The 22,851-nt window shown below is 46.8% G+C and overlaps 1 protein-coding gene across 1 annotated transcript in view; it reads left to right on the top strand.

The window, feature by feature from the left end:
- The window catches only part of TRAF3IP1 (TRAF3 interacting protein 1), a 29,016-nt gene extending 12,052 nt beyond the window's left edge, over positions 1 to 16,964 (top strand). The window contains exons 8-15 of the mRNA XM_066553603.1: positions 54 to 152; positions 1,873 to 1,954; positions 2,694 to 2,777; positions 3,076 to 3,187; positions 3,700 to 3,736; positions 4,268 to 4,344; positions 15,306 to 15,529; positions 16,556 to 16,964. Coding sequence (XP_066409700.1) covers positions 54 to 152; positions 1,873 to 1,954; positions 2,694 to 2,777; positions 3,076 to 3,187; positions 3,700 to 3,736; positions 4,268 to 4,344; positions 15,306 to 15,529; positions 16,556 to 16,721 — 881 coding nt within the window. The 3' untranslated portion in view covers positions 16,722 to 16,964. The remainder of the gene's footprint in view (positions 1 to 53; positions 153 to 1,872; positions 1,955 to 2,693; positions 2,778 to 3,075; positions 3,188 to 3,699; positions 3,737 to 4,267; positions 4,345 to 15,305; positions 15,530 to 16,555) is intronic.
- The last annotated feature ends 5,887 nt before the right edge of the window (positions 16,965 to 22,851 follow it).

Raw genomic sequence — 22,851 nt, forward strand, 5'->3', positions numbered from 1 at the left:
TGAATTTTTATTGGCTCTTGGGTTTCATTTGACTATAAACTGTTTTCTTACAGGAGCTGTGGACACGAGGAGTGTGGCAGATGGGATTTCAGAGGATGGTGCTGCTGAGCTGCAGGAGAAAAATGAACCAGGCCTTGCAGAAAAACAGAAAGGTAGGGAAAGTTAAAGGGTGGCTGCCATGGAAAGCCCAGCTGGAGTGTTTGGGTCAAATCCATGCAGCTAAATGATGTAAGGAGGGTGATTTACATTTAATCCAAGTGCTGCTGTGTGTTTTAATGACATCTGAGTCATACTCTGCCTTGAAAAATGTCCATCCCCTGATAAAGCAATTACTTTTATTTTCCTTTTTCCTATTCTTCTGTTTTCCAAGAGGCAAATGCTGCACCTAAATCCCTTGGTGACTTGTTCTCTGTAAGAAGGGAATCTTTGCACGTTGCCTTTTTGTGAAACTATTTGGGAGTCTCAGCATTTGCATTTTACAGGATTCCAGAGGAAAATTCCATCCCTGCATTCTTTCTTACTCCTCCGTTTCCCCCCCAAGCTGGATATTGCTCCCAAGGCATGGATGTGGATCCAGCCACAACACACACAGAGCCATGGAAGCAAAGTGCAGGAGGAGGAGCTGAAATTGCAGCAAAAAGATGCATTTTTTTTCTCTCCAGCTGCAGATGCTTGAGCTGGTTGGGAAGATGGATCCCATGGATGTGGGAGGTGTTCCCAGCCCACCTTTGGCCTCCAGGGCCTTGTGGCTGTGGCAGCCTAATGAAATATGAATGGATGGCCAAGACATTTGTGTGACCTTCCCCAGCTGGAAGAACTTCCATGCAAATTCCTTTTCATCTCTTGGAGCTGTCTTGTCCTTTGGAATGCATCTGGGGTGGAAAAGAAATTTATGGTATAATTGGGATGGATGTAAGAGGAGTACCCCCAGGTTCATTATGGATTTGGATTGGATCCCCTAGTGGTTTAAGAACCAAATATTCAGGATCAGAAGAATAATGAAGGTTGGAAAAGATCTCCAAAATCATCAAGTCCAACCTTTACTATTGAGCTCAACCTTTATTTTATTGACTGATCTTGTTTTTCAGTTTTATTCACCAAGGCACTGTAAACCCCTCATTTTTTAGGTTCAGGACCTTTAAGATCCAAATCCAAGCCACTCCATGAGCCCAGGATTATAAAACATTGTTTATTAGCTGAAGTAAACTGATTTTCCTGGATCTTTTAGAGCATTATTTCTGTCTGTTTCAGTTATATTTTGTTGCAGAGCAACAAGGCTCTGTATCCCAATTTTCCTGGCCCTGGGAGTAGTTCTCAGGTTCTGGATGTAATTCCTGTTGTGTGCTTCATACCTAACTTGATCAGATTGCAGAATAAGTAGAACTTTTCTAAAAAAAATCAGTCTGTTTGTTATTTACAGATTAATTTGCCAGAGACTCAGTAACATTCCAGTGACAAAAGAGTAGCATCAAACATAGTTGAAAACTTTTAACAGGAGAAATGTGCTTTTTAAGAAGCATTAAGAACATTCTCTAATGCTTTTTTCTCTTTTTGTGCTGGATTATAGAATTTTTAAAAATAATTGGGCTGAGTTTAGATGCTTTGAGTAGGCTTTACTCAAGGAGTAGCCACCATCTCAACCAAGAATCCCAGTAGGGGAAGATAAGAGGTTAAGGGAAACAAAAGCATTGAGTGAGATGATGTCATTTTCACAGAGGAGGGAATTACACAATATTAAGATACTTACAAAAATGAAGAAATTTAAGTGTTTTTTTTTTTTCAGTGCAGTGCTAAGATTCCAAATACTCTCATAAATAACTGAGGTTTTCCTGGCCCAGCTAAGCCCCACTTTTATGGTGTTTTGTTTAATAGAAAGAGAAGCGGAGAACGCAGCTCCTGAGAAGCCTGAAAATGGTGAAGCACTTCTTGATGTCCCACCTCGGCCTGCCCAAAGGTGTGTTTCCATCCTTTCTTCCCTTCTCAACCCAGAAACTGCTCCATGGGGTAAAATCTTCAGTAAAATTTTGGAGTAAAATTTTTAGTACAGTTTTTGAGGAGAACTTTGCATTTCCTTAGTGCATTCCATAAGGATGGCGTTATGGATAAGGTGAACTTGCTTTTCAATTTGAATGTTTGAGGGTTTTTTTTTGTTTTTGCTCAGCAAAGGCTTGTGTTGCTGTGTTGTTGTATTTGCAGGCACCCCTGTGGCAGGCAGGAATGATGAATCTGATTCCATGTTCTCAGAAGGCTAATTTATTACATTATAATACTATATTATATTAAAGAATGCTATGCTATACTAAAGAATACAGAAAGGACACTTACAGAATGCTAAAAGATAATGAAAACTTGTGACTCTTTCCAGAGTCTTGACTCTTCCAGAGTCTCTGCTAAAAAGATAATAATGAAAACTCCTGACTCTTTCCAGAGTCTCAACCCTGATTGGCCAAAGAGCCAAAACAACTCCCAGCAGAATCCAATGGAACAATCACCTGTGGGTAAACAATCTCCAAACACATTCCACATGAGCACAGCACAGGAGAAGCAAAGGAGAGGAGAATTGTTTTCCTTTTCTCTGAGGCTTCTCAGCTTCCCAGGAGAACAATCCTGGGCGAAAGGATTTTCCAGAGATTGTGAATGCCACACTGTGTCCCTTGTGAAGGTGATTTTTCCCGTTCCCACTGTTCTTGCAGACGGATTCCCCGTCCTGGCAGCGCGAGGCCGGCACCCCCACGAGTGAAACATCAGGAGAGCAGCGAGCTCTTAACCCCAGAAAGGTGAGGGATGAGGGACATGCAGAGTGGGGGGTGTTCCTTGGAGCACACCCTTTCCGGCTCCTCTGGCACCACCAGTTTGGGATGGTCACCTCATGGTGGAGTCCCCATCCCTGGAGTGTCCAAGGAAGGCTTGGATGTGGCACTCAGTGCTCTGGGTGGGAATTGCTCAAAGGTTGGACTTTTCCAGCCTCAGTGATTCTGGGATTCTGTGATATTTGATGGCTTTTAGCTCAGTTCAGTTTATTCTGATAGATCTCAGTACTTCCATTCATTCCCCTGCTCCCTGTGTCCCTGACAGGAGCAGCAGTGCTAAAACAGCCCCGAGGGTGCTCAGGGAGCAGCAGGTTTCTGATGAGGAGGACGAGCAGTTCGTGGTGGAGACAGCAGGGCCCCTGCCAGAGATGCCAAAGGTTTGTTCCTGTTGCAGCTGACTGAGCCTTTTCCATATTTTGTTTGGAATGTCCAGCCTGGAGAGGAGAAGGATCCAGGGAGAGCTCAGAGCCCCTGGCAGGGCCTGAAGGTGCTCCAGGAGAGCTGGAGAGGGACTGGGGACAAGGCATGGAGGGACAGGACACAGGGAATGGCTCCCACTGCCAGAGGGCAGGGATGGATGGGATATTGGGAATTAGGAATTGTTCCTTGGGAGGGTGGGCAGGGGCTGGACTGGAATTCCCAGAGCAGCTGTAGCTGCTCCTGCATCCCTGCAAGTGCCCATGGCCAGATTGGATGGGGTTGGAGCAGCCTGGGATGGTGGAAGGTGTCCCTGCCCATGGCAGGGGGAGGGATGGGATGAGCTTTAAGGTCTCTTCCCACCCAAACCATTCCATGATTCTCTGACTTGTTGAAATATCCTCCAGCTGAATATTTTTGAATAGTTCCATGTTAACTTTTTGCAACTAAAGCTCTCTTCCTGCATGTGTAGGAGCCAGAATTGGAGCTGGTTGAGGATCAAAAGCATGGTAGGTTTGCTTTTATGTATATTTGTACAGATCTAGAATCAAGCCCTGGGTTTAAAGCAAATGCTGAACACTTAAAGTGCTGAACAGAGCACTAAAATCCCTCCTGAGGGAAGGAGTTTGCAACGTTTGCAGGAAAACCAACTTATTTCCCCAGGCTTGTTTTCCTGTGCAGCTGGATTTGCAACTGTGTTAAGGACACGTTTTCTATGCATCCTCAATGTCAGCAGGATTTAAAATTCTGCATAAAGCTCATAAATTAGCATTTCTTCAAGTGTCAGGTACAGCTTGTCAGCTCTGAGATACGAGGTTGGATTTAAAGACAAGTTCTAGAAAAGCTTGGGAGAAGAAAGGTCAGATAGCAAATACCTTGTGTGTCAGTGTTTAAAATACAAAATAAAATGCTGTTTATGTTGCTCTAAAAATTGTCTGCATTAAAAAAAAAACAAACCAGTTGGGTTTTATTTTATTGTCTGAATGTTTGAAACTGTTAAGTGTCCATCAATACTTAGAAAAATCCTGGTTTTTCAACAGGTGGGCTGGTGAAAAGAATCCTAGAAACAAAGAAGGATTATGAGGCATCACAGAAATCATCACAGACCACAGACAGGGTGAGGTGGCAATGGCTTTCAAAGAACTGGGAGATGAGATGTTGCAATTGTGACCTTTTCCTTTGCTTTAAATGTGTTTTATTCCATCTGTGATCAAGCTTTTCTCTGTCATATCTTGTCTTGCTTATGTGGTTTTTTCCCACAGTTGAGAAGGGGAAGGTTGGTTTTGTTTTTGCTGAGTTTTGTAGGGGTTTTTGGTTGTTTTGATCACTTAGAAAGTGTGTGGGAAGGATCTAGCAGTGATCACAACCAGGAGCAAAAGCTTGATCCCCCATATTTGAGTGTCTTCCTGTTGAAATGGAGAGCTCTGGCTTTGTGTGCCTTGCAGAGCTCCTGGTATGAGAGGCACCAAAGGCAGAACACTGAGATGGACTCTCTGATCCCATGAAAAGTTTCTAAATCCATTTTGGTGGGGAGAGGCACTGAGGCACTGCAGTGATAAAAGTCTGGTAAAATGAGACAAGTGCGTGATGTTTTGGGGAGGTGAATGCATTCCATGAGCTCTTACATCTTCCAATCACATTTATTTTAATCTCAATTCAGTATCTTAGGGTTTTCCCACGTGTATGCTTTTCAGGAATGCTCTGTGGTGTTGGAGCTGTTCACAGAGCTCTGAGAAATCAGTGGTGACTCCTGAGGACTCTGGGAGCAGACTCCTGTCTGCCCCTTCTGGCTTTCCTTTCTTTTCCAGCACTTTGAGGAAGTTGGGATGGCAGATCTGACTCTTGGGGGAGTATCTTCCTTTCTGGAGTTTGGGATTGGTTGAGATCCAGGCCTGGAAGAAAATTCCTTTCATGTATTGCAAGGGCTGTGGTTGATGAGCCCAGGTAGGGTTAGGTGGGATATTGGGAATTAGGAATTGTGGCCTGTGAGGGTGGACAGGCCCTGGATCCCTGGCAGTGCCCAAGGCCAGGCTGGACACTGGGACTTGGAGCCACCTGGGACAGTGGAAGGTGTCCTTGACCATGGCAGTGGTTGGAACTGGATGGACTTTAAGGTCCCTTCCAGCCCAAATTCCTCATGGATAATTCTAGAACTGAGGAAACTGAATCCTTCTAAAAAGAGGAAAACACCTTTAGATGTTTTAACACTTTTAGATGTTTTCTGAAAACTGCCCACAGTCTGTTAGGAGTGGTTTTAGCTTTACCCAACCTGCTGAATTGCATCCATTTGTTAGAAATGTGCTTCTTGTGGTGGTCTCTGAAACACCTCTGCCTGCTTGGCATGAGATACCCAATGGGAAGATTTGTCTGCTTGGTGAAATTCTGCCTTTAGAGAATTGTTTGGAGACAAAGAAGGGTTCCAGGCTGATTCTGGAGTTTCTGCAGCAGCTCCAAAGCTCTTTTCTGAGCTGGCACTTGAGCCCAAGCCCTGCAGCTGTCCCTGTTCCCAGGTTTATAACTAGATGGTGCTGTTGGATCATCAGTTCCCAGCTCAGTTTGGGAAGAGCTTTAGGAATTCATTAGTGCTGTCTCTCAGCACTCCCTCACCCTGGGCTGCCCTCTTTGGTGGTGTGTCCTGTCCAGCACTGGGCATGGAACAGGATAATGGGGGAGGATTTACACAATCACATGGATTTCAAGCTCAGGAAGCTTCCTCTGGTGTCTGTGCTGCATTTTCTGGTTGGGTTTTTTTCCTTACTGACAGTAACAAACTAAAAGAGTCCCTTTTTAACCCCTTAAATATTTTTAAATGGCCAATTGTGACCCACCACAATCACCATTGAGTCCCATTGCTGGGTTTCAGCCCCTGAAACATTCATTCAGCACTTGTTTGGCTTTTGTTGCACTTTTTGAAGCCCTGCTCTGTGTTAGCAGTGCTGAGAATAGAGAACTAATTCTGGAAAAAAACCTGCTGACTTCCTAGTCCATCATCACATGGAAACCTGCCCCAGCTCCTGGAATGCCATGGGATCTCCTGGCCAAGCAGCTGCTTTCTGCTGCAGGAGGTTCCTCTGTGCTCCTGCTCTGCAGAGTGTGCTGTGGAAGTGGTTGGGATCCAGACAGGAGAGGGGTTTTCCTGGAATTGGGATCCAGACAGAATTCTAGTTCTGAAATTGTGATCCAGAGGGAAGTGTGGTTCTCCTGAAATTGTGATCTAGACACGAGTGTGGTTCTACTGAAATTGGGATCCACAGAGAAGTGTGGTTCTCCTGAAATTGTGATCCAGAGGGAAGTGTGGTTCTCCTGAAATTGGGATCCAGACAGGAGTGTGGTTCTCCTGAAATTGGGATCCAGACAGGAGTGTGGTTCTCCTGAAATTGGGATCCAGACAGGAGTGTGGTTCTCCTAATACTGCGATCCAGTAGTGTGGTTCTTGATCCAGAGAGGAGTCTAGTTCTGAAATTGTGATCCAAAGAGAAGTGTGGTTTTCCTAAAATTGTGATCCAGAAAGGAGTGTCATTTTCCTGAAATTGTGATCCAGAAAGGAGTGTCATTTTCCTGAAATTATGATCCAGAGAAGAGTCTAATTCTGAAACTGTGATCCAGAGAGGGGTGGGGTTCTCCTGAAACTGGGATCCAGAGAGGGGTAGGGTTCTCCTGAAATTGGGATCCAGAGAGGAGTGTGGTTCTTCTGAAATTGGGATCCAGACAGGACTCTAGTTCTCCTGAAATTGGGATCCTGACAGGAGTGTGGTTTTCCTAAAATTGTGATCCAGAGAGGAGTCTAGTTCTGAAATTGTGATCCAGAGGGAAGTGTGATTTTCCTGAGATCCTGATCCAGAAAGGAGTGTCATTTTCCTGAAACTATGATCCAGAGAAGAGTCTAATTCTGAAATTGTGATCCAGAGAGGGGTGGGGTTCTCCTGAAATTGTGATCCACAGATAAGTGTGGTTTTCTTGAAATTGTGATCTAGGCAGGAGTATAGTTTTCCTGAAATTGTGATCCAGATGGAAGTGTGGTTTTCCTAAAATTGTGATCCAGAGAGGAGTCTAGTTATGAAACTGTGATCCAGAGAGGGGTGTGGTTCTCCTGAAATTGTGATCCAGACAGGAGTGTGGTTTTTCCTAAAATTGTGATCCAGACAGGAGTGTGGTTTTCCTGAAATTGGGATCCAGAGAGAAGTGTGGTTTTCCTGACAGCAGAGTTGAATGGAAAAGATGATTAAAAATGCTTGGAGTGTGTGACAGGCACTTGACAGTTCAGAAAACAAGAGCTGAAGACACAGTTGAATCCTGGAGAATTATTTTAGAGAATGGAGTTGCTGTGACAGTAAAAGTAAGAAAAAAACCCACATTTCCAATGTGGCTTTGCCTCTGGGAATGCTTCTCTGTCTATTTATTTTGTTTTCCATCAAACTCTCCAGAAGTATCTTCTGCATCAGGATTCAACTGTATTCCAAACTGCGCTGTGCATCACAGAGTAAAATCATGGTACTGCTGTATTTTTGGAGTAAGGTATCCAAAAATCCAGGGAATACTTGAAAGAAAACTTGCTTTGGGAAATTCCATCTTCCCTCTATCTGTCACTAGAATGTTCATCCTCCCTCATTTTATTAAACTATTCAATACATCCAAAAGAAATTAAATATTTTCCCACTTCTATTCATTAGTCTTTAAAGCCTTGGTCTTCTGCCAGTTGGGAAAATGAAGAGGGGAAAAAATAGCAGGCTGAGTGCTGGAACTTTTGGTTAATACATTATTAACTGCAGTATGCAGCAAAAAAATGATCAATGGATCCACCTGATTTATTGGGGATTAATCAACCAGAAATGAGGTGAAGTTGGTGGATTAATGCTTAATCCAAATGTAATGCTGGTGCCCTTTCAGGGATGTTTCACACCTTCCAGCTGCTGATGCCTGGGGAACATTTATTTATGTTAAAAACATTCCTCCAGAACCCTTTCTGTGCTGTGTTTCCCAAACATGCATTTGCTTTTTAAGGAGTTTTAATAAAGGAGAACAGGGGAGAAGGAAAGAAAACTGGGACTTTCATCATCTAGGTTTTGCATGTGCAGAAACTTAAAATAATATACACAATTTTGAGGTCAAACAAAGGGGTCATTCTGAAAATACACAAGATTTTTGCCGCCTTGATTAGCTGTGTTCAGCCTAACAAATTCCTAAAAAAACTTCCTAAATGTATTTGTTTAGAGTCTAAGCCTCTAATGTCAACCAGAGAAAGAACCAGATGTTCCATTTTGTATTCCGCTTCATTTATTTGATGTGTGGAAAAACGTAGGCAGGTTATTAAATAGCTGAAGCAAGTGGGATAACAGAATTCCCATCTTTGCACTACCAAAAAAAAGGAGCTTCAGAAAAGCAGCAGCTTGGAGGCTTCAGGGAGGAACAAGTGGTATTGAATAGCTCAGCACCTGGGCAATATTAACTTGAATTAGCAGTGTGGCACATGATGCACTTCAGAGCCGAGGACAGATCTAATCAGTGCTGATTCTGTTTGTTTGAAGAGCTGCAGGTCACTGATTTTTACAGGAATCCAGCAGCTGCACATCTGGGTGTGCCTGCCCTCCAGGCCCTGCAGTGAATGTGCTGTGTTCAGCAGCTGCAGTCAGAAATGCCAGCAGTTAGGATTTTGGGAGAGGCTCATCCTTCCCACCACAGCCTCCTGCCAGCTTGGTGTGTCCTCAGGAATGCTGACAGGGAAATGGAAGAGGAGGAGTTACCCATGGAAGGGTTTTCACCTCTGTCACATCTCTGTGGATGCTGATGTGATGCTAATTCTGTGGGAAATCTCTGCTGCAAGCACATAGTTCCTCCAAAACAGGTTTTTTAACCCAGCAGCTGAGCAGCACAGGCGCTCAGATGGAGGGAGTGTGTGCTCCAGGGTCCTCACACTGCTCCCAGCTCTAGGGAACAAAAATGTGGCCCCAAAAATGTGGCCCCAAAAATGTGGCCCCCAAGCAGTCCTGCTGCAAGCTGTGAACACAGAAACAGGGCTCTGGCCACTCTTGGGATAATCCTGGTGTCAGGGCTCCTTTGTGCCCCAGACCATGGAATTCCTGTCCTGTGGGTGCACTATAAATCCAGGTGAGACAGCAGATGGATGTGTGGGCACAAAGGATGTGTAAAAGTGGTGAGGCAGCTGTGGTTGCCCCCAGGAGAGGTGCAGTGTGTAAAGGACACAGCACAGGGCCTGTCATGTCTTTCAAGGTGCTGGGGCACAGCCTGGGGGGAGGGAAACTGTTTAATACAAGGAGCAGGTTTATCCCAAGTCCTTTTTCACCAGGAAAGGGTGCTCTTTCAGCAGGAAAAGGTTCTGGATACAGAGAGTGTGAGGAGAGAGGGAGGGCTGGGCAGAAGTGGCACCAGTGTGGCATCATGGGTGCATTAATGTGCTCTGCTGTCACTGATTTCAGCTGGAATCCTCTCCTGGCTTTTCTCTGGCTCAGGATTCACAGGGCTGGAGCCAGGCTGGGAGAGCTGGGGGTGCTCACCTGGAGAGGAGAAGGCTCCAGGGACACCTCAGAGCCCCTGGCAGGGCCTGAAGGGGCTCCAGGAGAGCTGGAGAGGGACTGGGGACAAGGCATGGAGGGACAGGACACAGGGAATGGCTCCCACTGCCAGAGGGCAGGGCTGGATGGGAGATTGGGAATTAGGAATTGTTCCCTGGCAGGGTGGGCAGGCCCTGGCACTGCCCAGAGAAGCTGTGGCTGCTCCTGGATCCCTGGAAGTGCCCAAGGCCAGGCTGGACAGGGTTGGAGCACCTTGGGACAGTGGAAGGTGTCCCTGCCATGGCAGGGGTGGAATGGGATGGGCTCTGAGGTCCCTTCCAAGCAGACCATTCCATGGTTCTATAATTTTGCTTTGTGTGCTGAATACTGCCCCAAATACAGGAGATTTTGGGAGTGACTTCTCTCCAGGCAGGCAGGGTGGGTGTGTGGGCTGGAGTGGGTGTTCATGGACAGGTGAAAAGTCCAGCTCTTTTTGGAAGGATCAAGTATGAACTTCAGTTAATGTGGAAAACCACCACCCTCCAACAACAACAACAAAAAAAAAGAGATTGAAAAAGCTCTCTTGAAAGAGCCATTCTTTTATTTCATTGTGGAGCCTTCCAGCTCAGGAGCAGGTCAGACTGACTCTGGCAAGTGCAGTGATAAAGAACATTGTGTCTCCAACTCCTTGGCCTGTGCCTGAACCCCATACCTGGCATCAGCAGAAAAAGCATCCTGTTCATTTGAAATGCTTTAACATTTACTGTTTCCCCCTGGTTCTGTGAAAGGGTTTCTTATGGGGATCCCTGGTGGATAGTTACAATATACTTAAAACACAGACTCTGTAAAAACCAGGAAAAGAAAACACTCTTTATGATCAAAAAATATATTTTATACAATAAAAAAGCGCTCCACCTTGTTGGTTTTGCACTGGATATATCCCAGTTACTTGTCCAAAATGAAGTTTCTGCCCTGTCCTGTAGAAAGAGGTGGGGGAAATGGTGGAGCTCAATAAAACTGTGATTACTTGGGTCTGTTTTCCTAGTGGGACATAATAATAGTGTTAAAAGGGGCTGTAGAAACTATTGAAATGCTTGATGGATGCTTGTTCTAATGTGATTGATATTTAAAAGCCTGTTAATTAAAAAAAAAAAAGGAACAAAGGGGAAGGTGTATAAAAGTAAGCAAATGCTGTTTCTTGAAATTCTGGTGGCTTCTGGAGCCTTGTTGATAATTTCCACCTTTTTGATTAAAAAAGAAAATTCCTGCTTTCAGATTTCTCAGGTGGCTGCCCCTGAGTCCACATTGTGTTCTGCTCCCATTGAGGTGATGGGAAAAGCAGCCTTTTCCCAGCAATCCAAAGCAAACATTTCTCTTGGTGCCTCATGAAAAACACGAAGGAAAGGAAACGCGCTGGGCCTACAGAAGTGATCCAGCCTTTTACACGAGGATAATTTATTGATTCTGGGGCTGTTGGGAAAGGGGACTTGCTTGAGGTGTAGGGGCTGATGAAAAAGCCTGGAACAATTTGGATTCTGGCTGGAAATCTCCTGTTCCACGTTTGTGCAGAGTGAGCAGAGGTGGCACTCAGCGCTCGTACCGCCCACGTCGCCGGCTGGGGGAAACCTCCTGCCACCATTCCTGAGATTTTAACCCATAGCTGCACCTGTGGAGCTGGGGACAGCCTCTAATGCATTTCTCTCCCCTTAATTATTTACAATCAGTGTGGGTTGGCAAAGCTTGAGAGTGTCACAGTGATAATTCTGAGCCTTGAGCTGCAGGGCGTGGAATTGTGGCTGTCCCATCCCTGGAATGTCCCAGGCCAGCTTGGATGGGCCTGGAGCAACCTGGGATAGTGGAGGGTGTCCCTGCCCATGGTGGCTTGGAACTGGATGGGCTTTGAGGTTCCTTCCCCCCCAAACCACTCTGGGATTCTGGGATCATTAGCACAGGTGTTAATGAGACAAAGAAAGAACGAATGGTGATTTTCACAGCTTGAGCTGCTGTGCCTTCTGGTTGGGAAAGCTTTCTTGGGAGGAATTTTTTCTTGAAACTTGGGCATTCTTACACTTCAGTATCACTAATTTAAATTTTTTTTTGTTGTTTTATTTTTAAGCAATCCTATGATGAACCTGTAGGAATAGTATTTATTAGATTTTTATTTCAAATAGGATTTAATAGATTTTTTCATGGTGTTATGTTTCAGTTCTTGCAATGCCAGTTGGCCTTGATGATCCTAAAGGTCCTCTCCAACCGTGACAATCCTGTAATTCCATGACTGACTTTGGATGGGATATTTTCTCCTTTGAATCTCACTTTTGAAGTATTCAACTGCACAGAGAACATGCTGGAGATACAGGAACACTATAATTAATTTTCAGTATTTAGTAATGCACTTTAAGGAATTGATTCATGAAAAATATTCCAAATTTTTTTTTTGTTTTACTTGAGCTTTTCAAGCAGCTGTGTATTTTAGCCTCTAATATTTCAAATTGTGAGCTGGACCTGTGTTTACAGACCTGTGTAGATCTGTATATAGATATGTTCTGTATCTTAAGCATCATTGCTATTTTTTTTTAATTTTGATCCTACACTTCCCTCTGGAGGGAAGTGTGGCTGCTTGGTCTGTCTAGGTATCAGAGGGGTCATGCCAGCATTACAGGGATGAGAAGGAGAATCACAGAATTATTTGGGTTGGAAAATATCTCCAAGACCTTTGAGTCCACCCTGTGCCTGATGCCCACCTTGTCCCCAGCCCAGGGCACTGAGTGCCACATCCAAGTGTTTCTTGGACACCTCCTGGGATGGGGACTCCACACCACCCTGGGCAGTGCATTCCAATCCCTGAGCACCCTTTCCATGGGGAAATTCCTGCTGTGCCCACCCTGAGCCTGCCCTGGCCCAGCCTGAGGCCGTTCCCTCTGCTCCTGTCCCTGTTCCCTGGAGCACAGCCCGGCCCCCCGGCTGTCCCCTCCTGGCAGGAGCTGTGCAGAGCCACAAGGGCCCCCCTGAGCCTCCTTTGCTCCAGGCTGAGCCCTGCCCAGCTCCCTCAGCCCCTCCTGGGGCTCCATTCCCTGCCCTGGACATTCTCCAGTGTCCCCTCAGTGTCCCTCTGGCCGGAGGGCCCAGGGCTGGACACGTCCCTGGATAGAGGGGACTCAGCAGGGCCAGCCCTGGGGACAATCCCTGCCCTGGGGGTGTCACACCACGGCTGGCACAGCCTGGGGGCCATGACCTGGTGTTCAGCCCTGTCACCAACACTGCCAGGGCCTTTTCCAGCCCTGTCATCACCAACACTGCCAGGGCCTTTTCCAGCTTCCCAGCTGCTCCTCCCTGAGCCTGCAGTGTCCCATGGGCTCACAAGGAGCTGCCCCTTGGCCTTGCTGGCCCATGGATCCCTCTGCAGAGCCTTCCTGCCCCCCAGCAGATCCACATCCCACCAACTCTGTGTCTGCAGCTTCCTGAGGGTGCCCTCCATCCCCTCAGCCACATCCCTGATAAAGATAAAAATACTCAACAGAGCTGGGCCCAGTACTGAGCCCTGGGGAACCCCACAGTGACCAGTCCCAGCTGGACATGGCCCCATTCCCCACCCCTGTCTGAGCCAGGCCATCAGCCAGGTTTTATCCCTTGAGAAGTGCACTCATCCAAACCATGGACTGCCAGCTTTTCCAGCAGAATGCCTTGTGAAACAGTCCAAAACATGGCATTTGGAAAATCGAAATGAAGTAGCCCCAACCCTCAGATAATGGACTGGCTGAGTCTTCTCTCTTCTGAGAGAGCTGGATGTGAAATAAATTCCTTATTTTTTGGCTGAGCCTTCGGATAATGGATGGTGGGGAGGAGAGTGGTGAGGGTTTGGAGCACTTAGGAAAAACAAGGGAATGGGATGTCTTCCTGGGAAGCTGTTGGACCTGATACAGCTCTGCTGATGGGCTGGAGGTGCTTGTCTGCATAGCTCACTTGCCAGCCCCCTGTGGAAAATGCAGTGCTGGGGACTGAGCCTTCCCTCTGCCTTTGGAGGAGCACAGAGCAGGAAAAGGAGTAGGAGAAGAGTCAGGATAGAGAGAGAGAGAAGGGCTTGAAATGCTGTGAGATCACAGCTCTTCCACCCTAAAGGACAGCAGAGGCATGGATGGCTCCAGAAAATCCTGTGGCTGGTGTGGTATAATGAGCACCTGCTGCTGCGAGGGAGGCACAGCCTGAGGAGGAGGGAGCTCAGGGCTGTGTTTTTTCTAACAGCTCAGCCAGCTCTCATGAGGTGACCTGGGCAGCCAAGGGCTCAGCTTCAGCAGCATCTGTCACCTGAGCCCAGCTCCTGCTGGAACCCCCGAAACAGGAACCCCAGTGCAGTCAGAAATGCAGCATTTCCTGCACCGCGTGTGTGGCAGGGTGCGGGCAGCAGCCCCCAGTGAGGCTCAGCCTTTCCCTCAAACACATCCCTGCGTGTGCCCAGCCCTGCAGCCAGCCCAGGGCTGCTGAAGTGTGCTTGGCAGGAGGCCCTGCAGCCTCCAGAGCCAGCTGAGCAAACAGCCCAGCTCGAACAGGAAGGCAGGCAGCTGGGAGGAGGGGACCGGGGACAGTTCCCTGTCCCAGCACTGCCACCTCTGTGTGGAGCAGGAGTTGTGCCAGGAATTGGTTCACCCTCTGGTTGGGGTGGCAGGGAAAAGCCTTTCTAGTTGTTTGGCATATAATAAACATAATTACTTTAAATAAACTCTACTTCAAGCTCTGTGTGTCTGGGTTTGGGAATTTGACCTGCAGGAGTGTTGGAAGGAAAGAAAAACGAGGTTGGTTTTGATTCATGGGGGAGAAAATCCCAGCAGGCTTTTCCTTAATGGCTTTGCTGGAATAAGATTATTCCAGTGTATTAGCAGTGTGGCATCACTCTGCTCTTTTTACAGCATCCTCGTGCTCCTGCTGGCTTTGCCATTGGAGCAAACTCTGAGTTTGACTTGCAGTGAGCTGAGGGGCCTCAGGAGCTGCACCACAGAGACTCTGCTGGCTGCACATGAGGGAAAGTAGCACAAGCCCAAATTCCTCTGGAGTAGTGGGGTTTATGGAGGCCACACCTGCAGCCTGTGTGGTTTTACAGCCATGAACAGGAGTGCAAGGCAGGGAGTAACCATGCTTCAGGAGCTGGAGATCCACATATGGACAGTGGAGGGAGAGAAGCATCTTGAAGGGGCTGATGCAGAGAACTCAGAGGAGCCTGTGCCCTGGAGCTCCCACACAGCAGCAGAACTTGATGCTGCTTTCAAAGCTTGTCCAGAAATGTGTGGCTGCTCCCACCCCTGGAAGTGTCCCAGGCCAGGCTGGACAGGGCTTGGAGCAACCTGGGATAGTTGGAGGTGTTCCTGCCCATGGCAGGGGATGGGATGGGATGGGCTCCAAGATCCCTCCCAACCCAAATTATTCTGTGATTCCAGGATTCTTCTCTTCCATTTCAAACTGTCATGAACGCTTCTCCAGCTCCTTCCCTGTTTGCAGTCTCCAAACACCCTTCATTCAGCCTACAGCCAGAGTTTTCCCTCATTCTGATGCTCCCCCTGTTTGTCCCTCCTGTTAGGAGAAGCCAATTGTCTCAGAAGCCTCCAGGAAGAGGGAGAGAGACTTGGTAGCCAAAGAGATTGAGAAGTTCCAGGGCTCCATTCAGACTGTGTGCCAGCACGTGCTGAGGCTGGGCAGGATGGTGGATTACATCCAGGAGGACATGGATGCCATGAGGAACGAGCTGCTGCTGTGGCGCCAGGAGAACCGGGAGCACGCCGACGCTTTGCGCAGGGAGCAGAGGTGAGCTCGTCTCTGGGGACAGATTTTAGGGGCCCTTAAAACTTAGAAACAATGGAAATATTGAACCCAGAGCAGGACAGTTGTTGTGGTGGGAAGGACAGTTGGTGAAACAGATCCTTTGGCCTTCCTTGTTGTCTTGGTTTGGAAAGACAGGAGTCTGCTAAGGAAGGCAGGAGCTTCTCTTGAAATGGACAATGTCAACTCTCTCCACCCCTCTGAATTGCTATAAATTTTAAATTAAGGAGCTTTTAGGCAAAAATATGGGAGCAGGAAATAACAGTTCTTTAATAGGGGAAGGAAAAAAATAAAAGGATAAAATAAACAATGCAGTAGACTAGAACAACACTGACAGAGTCAGAACCCAACCTGACACCCTGTGGGTCAGGGTGTTGGTGGCAGTCCCATTGGAAATGTGGCTGCAGCCCTCCTGCAGTGTCAGGGCTGGTTCTGCTGGAGCAAGGGGGTCCTGTAGAGAAGGATGGATTCTTCCTCTGAAGATCCAGTGGAAGGAGAGGCAGCTGCTGTTCCTCTGGGGAATCCCATGGAGAAAGCCGTGCTGGTGTCTCCAAAACCTCTGGATTATATCCGGGTAGCAATGCTTGGCTCCTCCCTCTGGGCGGAGCATCTCCCAATGGGATGTTACAGTTCTTATCAGCCGTGCAGGGACATTCAATAGTCTGTTATCAGCAATGTCCCCTCCCGAGGGAGGTGTGAATGTGGTCACTCAAAGGCAAACTGCCCACTTGACAAAGGTAATCTGCCGTACAGATGGCAATGGAAAACATCTTGCATTGCAATCTTCAACACTTGTCTGACACCAGAACACGATTAATCCATCGGTGTCCCTGCCCATGGGAGGGGCTGGGACTGGGTGGGCTTTAAGGTCCCTTCCAACCCAAATTCTGTGTGATTCCATGGAATTCTTTGCAGCCTTTCAGGTATTGAAATATATTTTCTTGGAGGATTAAATAACCTGAAGCGGCTTGAAAGCTTCCAACAACATCACGTTCCTTGTGTCTCTTCCAGCATCACAGACAGCACTCTGGAACCACTGAAGGCTGAGCTGGCTGAGCTGGAGCAGCTGATGAAGGACCAGCAAGAGAAGATCTGTGCTGCAAAAGCAAATAATTTAAGGAATGATGAAAAAATCCAGAGGATGATTCTTAGCATAAACGTGTCTTCAAGAAGGTGAAGAAGAGGAAAAGGAATTAAAGAGCCTTAGGACTCAATGTCTGACATTGCTACCAAAAAACCAAAACCCAAATAGCAGATATGCCTTGTTCAGATATAGAATGTTTAGGGACCAGAACCCTAAAAACATTACAAAAAACTCTGTTATTGCATTGATTTGTAGATGTTGATATTATGCAGGATAAAATGATACTCACTTGAATGCTAAAGTTGCAGAGCTATTAAAAGAACTTTATTTGTTTAACTATGAGCTGGTGTTTCTCACTTCCAGAGCCCCCTTTCCTCTCCTTATCTCCCCTGAAATTCCCTCTGAACACACTGTCCTGATAAGTGGGTATTAAAGAATTCTTTTTCCCCCTTCAATGTTCCAAACTCCTGTAGGTCAGAAGGTTCCTGAATCCTGGTCAGAGCTATCAAGAATCTGATTAGAACCAAGTGAAAATGCAATTCGAGCATCACCACGTAAGGGAGCTGAAGCGTTTTATCTGCACAGGTGTTAATTCCATTTTTATGGCATATGTTCATTTGGAAAGGATTAATTTAAGTACCTGTTTCCTCCCCAATGCACGTCCTTGCAGCTTTTTCTACGGGAATAATTCCACTGATTTTTCTTTAGTGAACTGCAGATGTCTGGAGCATTTTCCTAATGACCCCTGCAGTGTTCTGCCCATGAGAGTCCAGAGTTAGTGATTCCTAAATCTGCAAAGAGTATTAGTGCAGACACAACTGTGTGACTGTGCTGGGTGCAGAGGCTTTAGTCCCCTGCAAGGCTGTTGCCAAGGATTTTATGATGTTGTTTGGATGAAGTGGATGAAGTGTTAGTGGCCTTGTTTTCCCTTCTTTGATTGGTGTATCTATGTTTTTTAGGGTTATTTGTTGTTTTTCTTTTTCCTTTCGTGGTTTCTTTATCTGGTGTCTGGACCTAAAAATCTACCAAATGATCATCAGCATAAATGTGAATGTTTAGGGTGTTAAATACAGACATTTGGAAGGGTGGGAGGCTTTGCTCTGTGGGGTTTTAGAGGGGGTGGAGAAGAATTTGGGGGCTTGGGAAGGAAGAGGAGAAATTTTTTTGATCTCTTGTAACAACCACCTGTGACACTGAGCTCTTTGTGTTTGCATGGCCCTTTTCCAACACCTCATCTGCCCCCTGGGTCTCAGCACACGAAGGAAAAGGGGTTCAGGATGTCCAGCAGCACCCCCAGAACTGCTGGTGAAAGCCTGTGTGGTCAGTGTTCCCTTCAAACACTCGGATTGCATGCTGGGGTTTGCTGGGATTGCTCAGACTCCTGCCCCGTGAGCTTCCCACTGCTCTAAGCCACCCCTAAAGGGCATTTGTCACCTGTCCCCCAGCCTTTGTCACCCCATGGTCCCCTCCCACGGCCTCTGCATCCATAAAATCCAGCGTGGTGCTGCTGGAGCCTGGGATAAGGCAGGAAAGCAGTGGGAGAAGCAGCAGGTGTTCTCCAGAGACCTGGAGGGATTTCTGGCTCAAACAGGACTTCAATCATGAAATCAGGATTTCAGTCATGATTTTTCCTTTTCCTCAGCTGCCTCATGGAGTTCCCTTCAGCCTCCCCTCATCGTGTCCACCCTCTGGGTGGCCTTTGCCTGGTGACGTGGCCCTTGTGTCCATCTGTCCTTGTGTTAGAAGTGTCTGTCCCTTCTCAGGGTGGGGAGGTTGGGTTCAGAGGCCTGGGAGAGCTCAGGGATGACTTTTTGCATCTCCACGTGCCCGTTGCCTTGTGCTTGCTGACCAAACATTGCTTCAAACACTGGCTGGTGTTAAAGTTTATCAGCATTTTAACATCGCACAGCCTCAGCTCGCTGGATTTGTTCCGTGTCCCAGGCACGGAACACAGCTCGGAGCTGAGGCAGGTTGAGGAGACAGCCCCAAAAAAGCCTCCAAAAGGGAGCAGCTGTGCCTGGAGGAGGGCTGGAGATGTGTGTGTGTGTGTGTGTGTGTGCACAGCCAAGGGGTTGTGTTTCAGCCTGTGGGTGGTTCATTAGCAAAGGAAACTTTGCCGGAGCGGTGGTTTGGGATGGAAAGCCCTTCTCATTGTCAGCCCCGGCGGCGCTAATGGAGCCTGACAGTTCTGGGAAGCAGGATTTGTGTTTCACGACGTGCCTGACATTCCTGTGCTGCCAGCCCCTCTGCCTCGCGAATGGTTCTCAGCTGCAAAGGTGCAGTTGGTGGCAGGATCCCAAAATGCTGTGGCTTTGGGGCAGGGAGGGACACAGGGGTGACAGGACCTCCCCGGGCCAGGAGCACTCGGGGACAGAGGAGGCTGGAAGGAAGAAAGGGCGTGAAAAACGCCAATCACTTGTTTTGAAAAATTTTAAAGTTGAATGATAATAAAATGGTTATAAAAATAGTAATATAATTAGAGTAATAAAAATGTGGACAATTGAGATTAGGACAATACGTGACGATAAAAGCAAAGAGTTACAGACAGTCTGGCTACCTTTTCTGGGCAAAATAAGCCCGAAAAAGGACCCACATTAACAGAGGATTAACCCTTAAAAGCAACAGCCTGTTGCATATTCATACACCTCATCCATGGTGCATCAATTCCATTCAAACACAGGATTCTGTCTGGTCAGTGTCAACTTCTTCCTCTGAATCCTGACAGCATCTTCAGGGCTAAGCAAGGTGGGAAGAAGTTCATTTCTTCTGATAATGGGGCAATAAATTCTCTTTCTCTGAAAGATTCAGGTGTCCTGTGGCTGCTATCTCAGTGCGAGCCCTTTCTTTAAAAAAAGTATCCTACATAGCATAGTTTCTATTTTAACATTTTGTTATAACCTAAGACTCTATTTAACACACATATTCATTAAAAAAACTAATACAGCATAACTTTCTAATACAACACATATAATATTCATTTGAATATTTGTGAAAAACCAGTCACAAAATATGCATTTTTCACAGGGGACATGGGGTGAGCTCAGAGGTCTCCACTGGAACTCAGACATCCGTGAGTGCTCTGGGTGTGGGAGGCTCTTCCCAAGGGTGGGAATGGCAGGTTTGTAAGGTCTGTTATAAAGGTTTGTAATATATGTTATAAAAGAATTTGTTTGTTTGTAATATATGTTATAAAATAATTTGTGCTAAAGGAAATTAAAACTCACAGCATTTTGTCTACTAAAGCCAGTGTCGGGCAACAAGCAGTAAAAGGCAAAGTGATAAGGATGGAGATTCAAACACCAGGAGGACACTGACTCCAGGGATGGATATTTCAAGGGAATTTTTTCATCTGACAAGACCCCAGCAGGAGACATTTGATAGGCACCATCAGAAGTTTATCCCAGAAGGTTTTCACCTGACAAGATTCCAGCAATTATCCACCAGTTCCGGGAAACGCGGCAGCAAGAAAGAAAAAACTACGATAATATGCTAAAATATGCTAAAGAATATTTCTTTCATCTTTCAATCTCCAATTTCATTTTTCAGCAAACCTAAAGTCTATTTGTAAAAGCAAATATCTTTTCCCATTCATCTTCCAGAGCCCAAAAGACTGTATAAAACAAACCCCTTAGAAATTACATTTGGAGACCCACGGGGACTTTGGTGCGATGGAGGCCAAACCCTGGGTTCCCCCAGCTCTGATCTCCTGGCCGAATCAAATTGCTTGTGGCTTTTTCCAAATTTATACTTTGATTAATTAATAAATTTCATTATTCAGTTGAAGTGTTCATTTATAAGACGTTCTTCTCCCATGAAGTGGCTGCTGGGACCCAGGCTGGCTCTCAGAATTCCAGCACCACGCCAGGAGTGGGGAACTGCCTGGGGATGGGGATTTACCAGAGGCAAAACCTTTAGAGCCACCTGCTCTGAGGTGCCAGACACAAACCATGACAGGGAGCAGGCAAAAGAGAAGGAGGAGGCTCCTCCATTGTGAGGTTCCATTGTGAGCAGGCAAAGGTTTATCCCAAGGGAAGGATTCAGAAGCAAAGAGCCACCAGCACTTCTGTGCACGGGATTTTATAGGGGTTAACTCAGGGGGTGGATACAAACCATTGAGCAAGAAGGAATCTGCAAGGCAGGAGCGAGGGGATTACGTCAGTTGCTTGGGACTAATTAGGACAGATGGAAGGAGAGGGTAGGTGCCATGGGCCAGTGGGGTTTCCTGCAATAGGGGAATTCCAAAGGGGTGGTGCAGTCAGGGATTGGTCCAAAACAAAACTGACAGGGAAGGAGATGGAACAAAGAGTGGGGAATGGCATGAGGGACAGCTTTGAGGGAGGGCAAACCAACTTGGGTACAACATGGGGGTACAAATGAACAAACCACTTAACAAGGAATCAATAAAATAAATTCAAACCACAATGAATTTATGGCACTATTTATGAATTTATGAATTATGCCGGAGCCCAAGGAGCTCTCAGGGGTGCACAGGGTGGGATTGCTGGGGTGTCCATAAGGGGTTGGATCAATGATCCTCGGGGGTCCTTTGGGCACCCTGACCCCCAAATTCCACTCCCCTGGTGCCCTGCAGTGTCCCCAAGCAGGGACAGAGCTCACTCTTGTTGGGACATGGCCCTGCTGGGCAATGAACACGTGTGGATGCTGTGGAGGTGTTGCGGAAGCTTTGGCCTCAGTTGGATGCTGAGGCTTTGTGTTGTCCCGGGCTGTGGCTCCAGGCTGTCTGCTGCCCTGGGAAAAGAGTTCCAGCTCTGCTCCTGCCTCCTTATCCTCTTGTTATCCTTGCCTTGAGATCAGGAATTTCCAATGTATGGAACATCCCAGCTCCAACTCGGCCGTGATGTCCCTGAGTCCAGGCTGGCTTTCTCACTCCCTGGAGCTGGTGCCTGCTCTTGCTGGTCTTGCTCCAACAGTTTTGCTTGAAATACAAAATTTTCCAGTGATTTTTTTAAAATATTTTTTTCCCCAATGCACCTTGGATCTGTTAGGAAAATTAATCCACAAACACCAGAGGTTTATGTCCAAAAAGGAGACAGAGGAGTCCTGTAACTTTATCTGAATAAAGGGAGAGGCTATGGGGTATTTTCCCTGGGGTCTCTCCAATTTTTGGAGGATGCAGCCTCCTTTTTATCCCAATTTCCCAGCCACATTTCCCTTCTCTTTTTTTACCCATTGGCTGAGGTACTTGACAGGTACAGACTTCCTAAAATCTTCTGCCTGATACCAGAGATTTCCTGCTAATGTATAACCCTCCCTTTTAATTTTTAAATTCTTACAGAATTTAGGGGTCTTTCTTCCCCATTGTTTCTTTCATCTTTCAATGTCCAATTTCATTTTTCAGCAAACCTAAAGTCTGTTTCTAAAAGCAAATATCTTTTTCCATTCACTAGCCAGTGGAACCCTTCCCATTGTTTCTTTTATCTCTCAGTGCTGGGTTTATCTCCCAGCAGACCCACAGCTTGTTTGGAAAGACAAATCCCTCATTCCTCTTGGATCCATCCACTGGGGAAGCAGCCACCACAGACTGATGGTGTAGTAGAGAAAGGCAGCACTATGGCTGTGTAGAAGTGTTCCAAGGGTTTTTGGGAATGTGCCAGTGCAAAGGGGTGGGTTGACACTGAGACTTCACTTACCTACAATGTCTGGACTCTGCCTCAGGTGAATTTGTGCTCTTCCCTCCTCCCAGATCTACCCTGGTGCAGGTGAGCCAGTCTAGCACAAGGGATGGATTTGAGATCTCCCAGCCACAGAGTCCCCTTCAGCTCTGGGAGAGCCCCAGGCACCCCCCACAACTCCCTGGAAAACTCCCTGCAGCACCAAGGGATCGTCCCTTCCGTGCCCTGTTTTGTGAAAAAACACGGCAAAATAACATTTCCCCTTTCCAGGGAGAAATTTAATTAAAAGGAATTAAGAGGCATGGTTTATAGTTTCATTTAACATGATGAAAAAAGGATTAGCTCCCACCTCCTCCTGCCCAAATCCAGGAGCTGATGGAGGGAAACGCTTCCCAGGAGAAAAGGGAGAGGAATTCTCCCCCCCCCAGATTTATGACTTGTGAGGCAGAGGTTGCTCGGGTTGGCCCTTGTTTCATGCCCTGCTGGCTCCCACAGCCTTGGCTTTGTGGTGAGCCCAGGAAAAGGCAGGGAATGGATGGGTTTGGCTGCTTTTCCCAGGTCACTCCTGCTCAGGTTCTGCCGGGTCACTG

Source organism: Molothrus aeneus, chromosome 7 (assembly GCF_037042795.1).
Source record: "Molothrus aeneus isolate 106 chromosome 7, BPBGC_Maene_1.0, whole genome shotgun sequence".
NCBI classification, from domain to species: domain Eukaryota; kingdom Metazoa; phylum Chordata; class Aves; order Passeriformes; family Icteridae; genus Molothrus; species Molothrus aeneus.